The sequence below is a fragment of the Falco punctatus genome, assembly GCF_963210335.1.
Source record: "Falco punctatus genome assembly, chromosome: 6".
NCBI classification, from domain to species: domain Eukaryota; kingdom Metazoa; phylum Chordata; class Aves; order Falconiformes; family Falconidae; genus Falco; species Falco punctatus.
This window is the reverse complement of record NC_137585.1, coordinates 32,714,674-32,726,788: the sequence shown is the minus strand read 5'-3', so window position 1 is coordinate 32,726,788 and position 12,115 is coordinate 32,714,674. Positions and strand designations below refer to the sequence as shown.

The following is a 12,115-nucleotide window of genomic DNA, read 5'->3' as shown; positions in this document are numbered from 1 at the left end:
TTGTTTACTCAAGGATATGGAGAGTAAGCCCTGTTGTTGGTGGTTTGGTGTTTTGTTGTTGTTTTTTTTTTTTTCCTGTGTGTGTTGTGCTTTTTAAAAGGAATAATAGAATCAAAGGATAACTTTTTACCACCCTGAAGGATCTTCATGCCCTAAGGCACTGCTGGCTTCAGTTAGTAGCACAAATTCGTTTATGCAGTATCTCCACCTAGTTATTAATTATGTTCATTCCTATTTGAAGCTGGAGGTCTCAGCTCTAGTACTAAGAGAAATTAAAGTCCATCCATCTAAAGCATCTTAAATCTAATCCTTTGCTTCACACTCATTCCTGGCCCTCCCACTGCTCTCACAAATACCCAGGCCTGAAGCAGTGAGGTCCTCTTCAAATTACCGAATGTTTTCTCTCCCACAAAACCTTGTAATCAGCAGCCTCATTCTTGCCTCTTCTTTTTGCCACCTCCAAAACTTGTTTGCTTGCTAAAACTTTGACCTTTACCCCCACAGTGCTTTGCATCAAGTGTGCTAGTTCAGTCCCATTTGATTTTACAAGCATCCCTTACAGGCTACTAAAACTACCATGGACTAAATCATCCACCTCATCCACAGCACTAATTTTATCACCTCAGGTCAGTAAAGCTCTGTAAAACTTAACCCATCCTAAAAGGATATACCGTCTTCTCTTTTGCTAGAAGGAGCACTGTTGTATCCCAGCTGCCATCCCATCTATCAGTCACCACACTGCTTCACGTCCTATCTTGTACAATGCTGTCTTGATCCAGCTGTTACTGAACTTCTCCTGTCACAAGTATCTTACCACTTTTCTCATCATAAACCTGCCTCCTCCTTCCTCCAGAGACCCTTGAGGATACCTTCTCCTCCTCAGGATTTACTTCAGCTGGCTTGGAAGCATAGGCCATCTTTCCCTAGCTAATGATTTTTTCTTTGTTGTGTTGTAATTATAATACAGTAATGAATACACATGTGTGTGTTTTAAAGGAATCTATATCATGTGTCTTTAATAGAGCACAGATGTTAATGCTGGCACCTCTTATTGTTCAACATGCTCTCCCATCATTACTTGTTGTTTCTTACACTATTTCTGATCTGATAAACAGCAGAGGGGAAGGACTTGTCTGTCATAGTTATTGGCCACCACAAACCTCCAAGTGGCCACAGTATTAATCCACTGAATGAGCCATGCTCCATGCAGTTGGAGATTGCGCCGACTTGAGGGTGAGTAAGTGAATAATAGGGAGCAATACTGCATCTCCTCTGAATTTCACTATACAGCCCTGACTTTGCCATGCCTGGCAAAGCTGGCATGCAACCAGTGCTGATCTTCAGCTCAGATTTTCAATAAGATAGTTGCATAAACACAATGACATCATGCCATGACATCATTACTTTCCTGTCGATTTGAATCAGCTTGCTTGCTTTTACAGGAAATTATATATATTCACTGCTCCTACAGCTTAATTGACACCAGAGAAGTACCACACACATTACTTTCAACATTTCGCTTTCCACTGCATGAGCAACATTCCCATAATCCATTAGGTACCCACCCAGAACAGACTTTGTCATCATACAAGTAAAGGCAGCTAAATAAACAGAAAGGTCAGGTTTAGAATATAAAAGCTTGAAAAATTTGAAATATTTCTTCTGGGAGAAGGGTGAAGCAAAAATAACAGTACCTTGTGCTATGAGGGCTTCTGGCCTCATTGAAAACACTAGACACTATGGTAATACAATGCTGGTGCCAAGAGACCAAAGTTTTGAAGTCTATCTCCCACCTCCCCAGATTCCTCCTAATATTATCCATGCACCCTGGACTAGTCATCCCAGCATTACCTGGAAAGGCTTTGCAGAAGAAAATAATACTGGAAACTAAGCGCATCATATGGGATGAGATGGATAATGTGAACTATTGAACAGAACTAAATGTGGCAGAAAGAAATCAAAGGAGACATTCTGCGTTGTTTATGGACTACAGGACAACACACAAAACCACAGACCTAAGATTAGTATCTCTCCTGAAGGCCCATGAAACAAAAGAGTGGAAAGCATTGTATTTATGGGATAGATCAGGTTTCATTTAAGATTCTTCCCTTCAGATCAATTCAGATCCAACTCGGTTCTACTGCTCCACCAGCAATAGAGAAAATTTTCATGTATTTACAAGAAGTATTGAAAACCTCATTATTTGCTGGAAAGGGTAGGCAGAGGGTAAGGGGAAAGTGTCATAGTTTACAGCCATGTGTTTTCAAATAGAGGATAATGTATGCATACCAGCCACTTTTGCACACCAGTGTCAAAATACTGATTAACTGCAAAGTGATCTTTGCAGTAACACTACACACAGAGCAGAGCTCTTAAAACAGGGTCTAGAATGACATACTTTGGGCCACCAGTGTTGCAAATTGGAAATAAATTCACGACTCTCCCTTCACTCCTACTAAAGATGGCTTTGCTGAGTTTCTGGTTCAGGATTCAAACTCCTGCTTGACTCTAAACAGACATCTTCATATATAGAAGACAATTCTAGACATATATATAAAGCTTGCCATCTCAAGGCTTTTGTGTGACAGCATCTGGGAATACATTTGTAGGATTTGAAATTGAAGGGTTGTTATGCATATGAACTAACACGCTGCATCTGATCACTGAGCTAGTTGCAGTGCTACAGTCCCACGCCAAAACCTGCAGACATCATCTATACCAGCCCTGCCAATAGTTCATGGACACTTTAAAAGCATCAAAGTGGTTTTCCCCGGTTTTCCAAGAAAAAAGAGCCCTTACAACACACAGACAAAGACATAGAAAGACAGAGACATATTTCTTCACATTATTTCAGTAAAAACATGCTTTTCTTATTAAACTCCGGTGCTATCCTTTGATTATAAGCATCTTCTTTCCCAGGAAATCTATGGCTAAGTATGTGCAAATATCCAGCTCAGGGGTCTGCCCTCGTGGTAGCTGTGGAATCCCCAGAACTTCTCACCATGTACGTGTGCGAATTGCCTCATAGTCCTGTGTGTAATACATTCTTCCTTCCTTTGTCTTCCCTATCCATCTGGGTGCTTGGCAAGTAAGCTGCCTGGCCACCTTATTAGCAACAGAAATGGGACTCAAGTCCCAACAAGACTCTGGTAGAAGCTGGAAGAATCCCCCCTGACTGCAGTGGAGTTCAGCCCACTTCTACCACTTCAGTAAGAGCTTCCTAGCTCCATTATTGGCGCGGTTGTGGAATGTGGTTGCTTTAGTCCTGTAGACTGTTGAAAAGTTTTGATTCCACTTGACTTCAGCAGGCACTAAGGACATTCCATTGTCACTAGATAAACCCATTATACAAGGCAACTAAGCATATGTGCTGTTCTCTCTCATCGGTTTCTCCACAAGGCAAGTTCACCTGCATGGAAATTTGGTGGAGTTTCAATGCAGAAGCAGATTCCTGGGAAACCATGTGCCAGCATTTCCCTGGAGCTGCAGCTTTCCCAGCAAGGCTGCCACACATTCAGAGTCTGGATCTGCTCCACCCTAAGCCTCACACTCCGTGGCCCCACCAGGCAGCTTGTGACTCCAGCATGCTCTGGCACCAGCTGGTCACCCCTATGCAGGATGAGGCCGAGCCTTATCAAGAAAGCTGAGCTCATGTTTCCAAGAAGCAAAGAGAAAGGGAGAGGTTTGAGCAGAGCATTGTCACTGCTGGTGGCTTCTTCCAGACAAGCCGTAAACTTGAGTTGTTTATTGGATCCCAAACTTACTTTGCATGTACACAGGAAAACAGATGCTTCCCACTCCCAGCTCCCTCAGCAAAACCCACAGGTAGAGTACACAGAGTGGCAGAAACATTGCTTCCTGCCTCTGGCTGCTCTGAGCTGGTGATAGAACATTATCTGTCCCGCACACTTCTTCAGCCCCCTCACTGGGGCATCGGGCTGGCTCACAGCATGCAGCTTGCTTTTCCTGTGTGGTAGGAACAGCTGCTGCCTCCCCTCACAAACAGGGTTCAGAGGCTTGCAAGCGCTTTGGCTCAAACAGTGTGCATGGGGCATGGATGGCAGAGCTGGGAAACAAGCCAGGTCTCCCCAGAGCCTGAGCAGGTGAGTACCCTAACTACTAGGTCATCTTCCATCTTCCAGCATTAAAGGCCTGGCATGGTCCATCCATAGCCCTATCTTCAGTAAGCCTCAGGTGCGGTCCTCCATTTGATTCATTTATGCCAGCAGCAAATTAAGTTTGAGGCTCTTACAAGGGATTAGAGAATCAAAGGGGAAATAGAGCACAAACTCATGTGCCTGGCTGTATGCTTAACTATGGAGCTTCAGGATGGCCACCTATCGCAGTCTCTTGCCTCTTCTGAACAGTGGGTGCTGGTCCCTGCCAGGACTGTGATCTATTGTAGCTGTGTGCCCTTCTGTGGTCTGAAGAGAACTCTTCAGCTTTCCACATGAAGAAGGTCTCCACAAGTGACACACATTTGTTTGAGAACACAATGCACTCACTGTTCCCCTCTCCTGTGGCATTTCTTTACATAAGCAGCTGAATAGCAAAACATATCAGCGTTCGTTACTAATTTTGTTATTTATAGTGAGCTGCCACAGATGGAGACTGCAGCACTGTTCTATCTTTAGGGCATAGCGCCTGCCTGTCCATACAGACAATTGGTAATTAGCACAAGAACAATTTGTTTATCTATTCTCAAACTTAAATAAATAGGAGAGCCATCTATCTGTCAAAATTCAACTCCCTCCCATTGCCAGATCTCCAGGTTAACTGTTTAATGAATGGAGCTTATCACTTCAGTCATTTAGGTAAAGGCAACAGTGTCTTTTAAAAGAATTCCCATTAAAGAAAATGAAATATGCAATAAAAAATAAAAGGCCCTGTACTGAAGGGATAGCATTTAGATCACAAGAATCAGGAGCACAGAACAAGATGAAGATCACAGAGGGATGTCAAGCAGAGGCATAGAAATGAACCAACGGGTACGTAGGTGAGGTGGGGTGTATATAACCTGCTTACTCCTGGCGTATGCACTTCCTACCAGTCCAGCCACCCAGCTCTCAGCTGATTGCTCCAAGGGGATCCTTGCATGAGCATGAAACTGAGGAACAGAAGGCAGAGAAGATACCTGCAGTTATCCAGGTAAAATCCCACATATGCACTAAGATGCACTTCCATGGCTTGGACGGCAGGACACTGCCCAATGTAAACACCACACAAGCCAGGGAGATGACATGACATATTTTTTTCTATTTTTATTGCTGATTCCAACCCTTTGTCTTCTTTTATTCCCTATACCCACCCCTGAAGTTAGAGAAGAGAGGAAGAGGCTTTATGAATACATGGACTTTGTGAGTTGCACCCAAGGGTTGGCTCATGTTCCCTCTCTCCTTGCCCCCACCACTGCTGACAGGAGGGGAATGGAAGCTGCTGAAGGACTGCTCACACTCACCTTAAAGGCCAAAGCAGTCTGTGTGGAAAAAAACAAACCACCCTGGTCTTTCTCACAATTCAGACATTTTCACATCTGAAAGTGTTCGCTTACTCAAGCTTGCAGGTGCAGGATTTTTACATGTATATGAGTGTACACACATATGTAAAGAGTGGGAAAAGTAACAGGAAAGAATAAGAAGGTTTTAGTCGTTACTGTTATCAGGCAGCAAAAGTGGGTCAGAGCTGAGGAATTCTACCTGGCTTCCATTTCCCATCATATGGGTCTCAGTGAAAGGACTTTTGCTTGCTGTCCTACCACCTGGATAACCTTTATTTGACCTTTTTATCCTCCCATCAGAATCCAGGAAAGGGATAAAAACTACTAAATAAAAGTAAACTATTTCATATACAGTGGCTGGAAAAAAATAACTAATGAGGAGCTCCTTCTTTTGTCTTTCAGCTCACAACTCCAAATTTCCCTGTAGTGGTCAAGCTGGGACATGCTCATGCTGGAATGGGGAAGGTAAGTAAAAAAAAAACACATCTAGCTCGGGAAACAGATATATATGTGGCACAGCATTCCTGCGACCATACACAGCGTGCGGCCAGCCAGCGAAGGGGTTAAACCTCCCCACAGCCTATCTGGGTTGCACTGGCTGTTCCTGTGGGAGAAAAGGCCTTTTTCTGCTGTCACACATTTGGAGACAGGCAGTGGTATTGGGTTGGAGGCTGTCTGGGATGTGGGAAGGGGGGCTGTGAAGAGTGGGGGAAAAGCTGGCTGGGCTGAAGTCATTAGGCTTGTCTTTTATATATTTTATCCTCTCCTAGAAGTAGTAATGTTGTTTATTCAAGCACCTGTAATGTGCAGCTACACCCCATAGCTCTCACAATGAGGAGCAGTGGCACTGGTCTTGAGCACATTATGATGACTTTATTCAATAAAACGGAGCCCTTCAGTCATTTTTTTCCTCCTTGCAAGGAAGAACAAGACCTTACAAAGCAGAGTGGCTGGTTGCCTGCCAAGGAATCCTGAAAAACAGTTCACTCCCCAGAAGGACCTGTTTGTTTTTCCCAGGCTCTCTGGGATCTTTATTCCCCCAGTGAATTAGCAGCCCCTGTTTCTTGGGGTGACGGGGCTCCCCTTTCAGTGAGGCATCGCCAGCACATTCCTGCTGCACTTTAGCCTCCTCTTTCTTGCATATACCTTTTACAAAAGCACCCCCTGTCTAAAACATGATTTGTTCAGAAGTATGAAATTCTGATGTGTAATCTCTGAACCCAAATGGGTGGTACGTGAACTTGATAACCAATACCCCTGTCACAGTGCTTCCCTAGAGCAGACAGACCTTCTCCAAGCCTCACACTTTGCCTGAAAATTGTATATAGGTGTGACAAACTTAAACCTGGTACAGCTTGCTTGCGTGTGCTCTGGAAACAGAAGCCTTTTCTGGCTTCCTGGATTGTACATGGAAGCTCTCATAATCCTTCCTGCTTTGGTTGCAATGTTCCCCTGTCTGGATGGTAGCTGCTGGAGAGGAAGTGGGCTCAGATCCCCGGGCCAGTGGTGGAGCTGGCTTTCAAAGTCAAAGAATAAGCATTTAAATAAGCAGGAAATGTTTGTTAAAATATTGGTGCTGCATGTGTTAAACAGGCAGAAGTGTCATTGAATTAGAGTACATGTGGACAGCCTAGAACTGCTTGTAGAGCGAGCCACTGAACACGTCCCTAGGAAGGATTTCATTAGCAAAATCTAACCAGGACAAATCAGGAGGAAGAAACCTCTCCCTGAGGAAAGGTTTCAAGTTCCTTAAGACCTTGCAATCCTGGATATCTCCGACTGCTCTGCAATTTCACCTGTACTGTAGGGAGCGCTTCATGTGACTCTCTTGTTCACAAAGGGCCCTCGGTGGCTACAGAAATGAGAGCAGAATGACAGAAAAGCACCCCAGTCTTAACCCTGTTTCCAGACAAAACTCTCAGCAGAATATTTAGCTATAGTCTTCTGCACCAGGCACTAGATCTTCTTCCACCTCTCACTTCCCTCCCATTTTATTCTTTAATGCTCTTGATTTTTGCTGTCACAAGTTATAGAGGAAGAGAGTTTCTATTCAAACTCCAGGCACAACTGTACACAGTGGTACAAGGAGGGTACGTAGGAAGTCATTCCAGATGAAGATAGGCTGACAGCCAGCATCTTAGAAGAAAGAATTGGTCTGAGGCCAGGTTTACTTTAGTCCATTATGAAATTAGGGACTACTAGCAAAGTCTGGATATGGATTTGGGCGCAGAGTTTCAACACTGCTCAGTTCAGTACATCAGGAAGGTACAGGAAGGAAGGGTTGTTGACCTTATGGTTTTAGTTTGGGCCCTTCTCCAGCCACAAGCAGCCTGAAGGAAAGATGAGACTAATTAAATTAGTATTCTTGAAGTCCAACCGCATGTCACTGCATAGAGCAAAAAGAGATGAGAGAAAGTGAAAATAAAATAAGAACAAGTTGGTTGGTTTAAAAGGCAAGTGACAGGAATTTGTTTCAAGATGTTGTTTTTAAGACAATAGGGTTTAAGCCAAGGGGGACTGACAGCAAGAAACCACAGGAAATGTCAAGAGAAATACAGACAGGCAGAACTACGGGTGTACTAGAAAAGAAACACCTATAAGTAAAAAAATTCAAACATCCAATTAAATAATTCAGCAGAGGAAAGTTTCTAGGAGACAAATAGTGGTTTAACCATCATAATGTAGAAGCAATAACCAGTAATAATAAGGAGATTGCAGAGAGCTAAAGGATTTTTTTGCAGTGGTCTTCTGAAGTAGAGATGATAGCAGGAAATAGCAGGTCTTTAGCTGTAAAATATATGTAATATGAAAAGAGAGGCTGGCTTTTGGTTCAGATAAGTGTAAGAATGTAAATGTTAATAAAGCACCTGCATCAGGTCATGTTCTGTATAAAAGCGGTGACTGAAGAAATGGAGGATAAAATAACCAACCTATTAGCCAAAGTACACATGAGTATTAAAAATAGTACTTACTGCAAAAAATGATGCCAAGATTGTGAGCCATGTATTTGTACCTCTAATGGGTGCTTCAAAGGATGTGAGCATTCAGATTACAATCTCATTACCAGCAGAAATTGTCAAGGAAGTACTTACATTTTTCTTGTTATTAATGATAAAATCACATGTAATGGAAAGCACCAAGACATAGAAGAATGAGCAAAGATGGGAAGTCCAGATGCTGCTATTCTTTATTTGTACAGTGATCAGGAGCCAGAAAAACTCTGGACACAGAAAAGCCCTCTTCCCTGAAGAGCTCCACCACTGACTTGCAGGGACATCTGTGTCATTTCAGTTCTTCTTCGGTTTCTCTGTGTTACAGACCAGAGGGATTATGATTACCTGATAGTTATTGCTAATTCGTGTTTATAAGGTCCTTGGCATTATAAGAAGTGCTGAGTGCTTATTATTTTGCAATAATGGCTAGAAAGAACATAATTATAATAGTCAGGCTTTCATTTTCACATACCGTTTGTTTTCACAACATTTTCACAAAATTCACCCACCACATTTTTTAATCAGAGGGTTGAACAGAGAATCCTCAAAGCTATAATGAAAAATAACTGTGTTAGGACTTGTAAGAAAGAGGCTTTATAGACTGTCTTTAGCTTGAAAGATTAACAGTCAGTATTTAAGGTCAGAACCAAAAGGGGTGGCAGTATACCATTAGAGATAGAAATGCTCTTGCCAAGTAATGCGTGCATGTAAGGTGCAGGTGAAGACAAAGAATAAAACTTGCAATAAAAGGCATCCTTTGAAATTTCTGTTGAGAAATCCAGAAACAACAGCCTCTCTACTGACTTGAACAGAGACACCAGGAATAGCCTTCACCCAGAGAGACAAAGGGGCACCAGGCCATCTTCTCATCTAAAACCAACACATAGGCCCCTCAGCCCCTCCCATGACCATCATTATCTCCCTTCCAAAATTTTGAGTCACTTCATATTTTGTTGGCACTAGAAGATCATAAAAAAGTGCTCAGCATGCTGCTGGTCCAATACAGTATCAATACAAATAAAATGTCTGTAGGAATACAGATTAGACAATGGTTTACAACAGAGTCAGCAGAGAAGGACCTTTCTCATGTTGTATTTAAGTCGCCCAGGCTCATGGGGTCAACAGTACTCAAGGAAACCATGGATGAACACTGAGAAGTGTCCTTCTCTGTGCAGAACTGAACTATTGTTCACCCAGAAGTTCCAAAGAGGACAAGGCATTTTTAAGCATTGCACAGTTTGAGGACTACCTGTCCCAGAAGTGATCAGGGGTCTCTGTTGGATAGGGTGAGCATTAGAGCAAGAAGGGAATAACATTTCTTCCTGACTCCAGATTTCATAATGCCAGAGCCCATGGAAAAGAATAAAGCTCTGTGTTAGTATCTACCATTTGTGTGCTAACGTGACCCTACATTGCCCTAGGAACAGAGCCCAGCACTGCAAATTCACTCAAAGAGCCTCTTCACCTCTTGCTGATCAGATCATGAGGAGGAAACAACTGCCAGATCTGCAAAGAGAGGAAAAACAGTATCTGTTCATGTGGCTTTATATATATTTATATGAATTTAATAAATATATATATATATTGCTGCTCTTATTTTATTTTTAGACCTCTCTAATTAGGCCAATTGAAGAGCCAACTCCTGTCCCCTCCTGCTCCATAATTACAAAAACACCTCCCCAGTACAAATCCTGGCTCAGATGAATTTATTACATTGTAGAAGAAAAACTTTTTGTTCGTAATAACATGGTCAGAGTTATTTTCTCTCTTACTGGATGGGAAAGACTTTTCTGCTCTTTTTTTTTCCCCCTTTGGTATAAATATAGCACAAACTAAACAGAGCCACTCTGTAATGTAAAAATACTGCAAGCTTTTTATCAGGAAGGACAGTTCGTCACCTTGTCTCTCTCGGGACTGGAAATAGAATGTTCCAAAAGTGAGAGCTTTGAAAATCCAGTGTGCTAAAGAGGAAAGGAAGGGGAAAGGGCTGCCTCGGTTTGTCAAGGAACAAATATTTTCTTTTACAGAGGACAAATAATGACTTGACATGTAACATTCACAACAGAGCAGCCCAATCACTGTGTTCCCACTGACTCATGAACAAGGAGGTACCACCCGCCTTGAAAACAGCAAAAGCATCCCCATTTCCTGCACATCAGTCTGGAAGCTTCTGCTGGACACAGAAAACTGTTGCTGATCCAGGGCACTGGGGACCAAAGCTGCCAAGACTTTGGGCTGACAGAAACTCTTCATTAGGAATTTAGTAGGGATTATAAGGTTTAATGCATTAAAGGCAGCATAACATGTGGAGAACTTCAGTGTGAGGATAATAAGGAAATGCAGACTCTGTTGTTTCTTTATTATTTTGAGGTGGGTCAAAGTTAGGCCTAAACTGAAAGTGAGTCGGTTAGATTGGATATTTTCTGAGAAGGGGAGTGTAATCTGGGGTAAAGACACTCAGGAAACCTGCTGTGCAGAGTTACTCCTGAAAACCTGCTGTCCTAAGATGGTAAAGTTGCTATGGAAGGGCTAAGCACAGGTTGAGAGGGATGAAAAATCACAAGCCTTGTGTGGCCACACCAGTTCCTCCAGAGGAGAACACTCAGACCATACATTTTCACAAGCCTACCAAGACTCAGTTGAACACCACATTGCCAGGCTCAGCCCTGGCTCAGCCTCGGACACTTACTTTCCAGCTGAACCTGCCTCTAACCCCAGTTTGGACATAGAAACTGCTTCTGCAAGCCATGTCCAAGGTGGTGTGGGTTTAACCTGTAAGGCAGAGTTAATTCTGGATGATGCTCAGAGAGGCAAGGCTAGGGCAGCCCTAGCAGACTGCTATAGTTATGCCAGTTTGGCTGACTATATTTTCATGTGGCCATGTAACTAAGAAAAGCAAAAGGGGACTGTAAGGCAATACCTTTCAGTGCCTGGGACCCTGGTGTCCAGGAACAATGGGGATATATAAGAGGCAGTAGACTCAGGAACTGTGAGACAAAAGAAGAAGTTGTTTCTACCCAGGTCCCTCACTGCAGGAACCTGTGCTCACACAGACCTTGGAGGTGGCTCAGACTGCCCAGGAAATACCAGTGGTGGCTTTTTAACAATGGCAGGACCCACTCTCCAAAATCCTGTCTTGCAGGAAGGCCTAGAAAGAAGGTCAACAGCAGGGATGGGGCAGAAGTGTTTCTTCCTGATCTGTCCCTCAAACTGCTCTTTAGCCAAGGACAGGTGCTTCTTATGCAGGCTGAGGGTGGAAATGGGCACCAGCTGCAGGTCACATCATATCAGCCTCTGAGGTGCCACCACAGGGCAAAGGGACAGTCACATCTGTGTAATCCCTGTCCCCAGGGATCCAGCCAGATTCCCCTCTCCAATGCAGCAACAAGGAGTGTGCTAGGGCACAGCCAGTGCCTGGGTTAGAGAAGAGAGTCAGAAGGGAAGCAGGGACTATCCCAGGGAGCTTTCTTACTCAGAAAAGGTATTTGTCAACACACTGGCCCAAACTCTTCACAACAGGTCACTAAAATGCTACAGCAAACAGCAGCTGATGGCTCCAAAATGAGTCTATTGCTGCTCAAACAGCCAGCACAGCTAAGCAAACAGGCTTCCAGGCCAGGGGCTG

General features: G+C 43.4%; 1 protein-coding gene across 2 annotated transcripts in view; it reads left to right on the top strand.

Moving 5' to 3' along the window:
* Window positions 1-12,115, top strand: part of SYN3 (synapsin III) — a 216,224-nt gene that overhangs the window by 171,156 nt on the left and 32,953 nt on the right. For both annotated transcript variants that reach the window (XM_080393313.1, XM_080393312.1), the window contains exon 7: window positions 5,900-5,962. In XM_080393313.1, coding sequence (XP_080249439.1) covers window positions 5,900-5,962 — 63 coding nt within the window. The remainder of the gene's footprint in view (window positions 1-5,899; window positions 5,963-12,115) is intronic.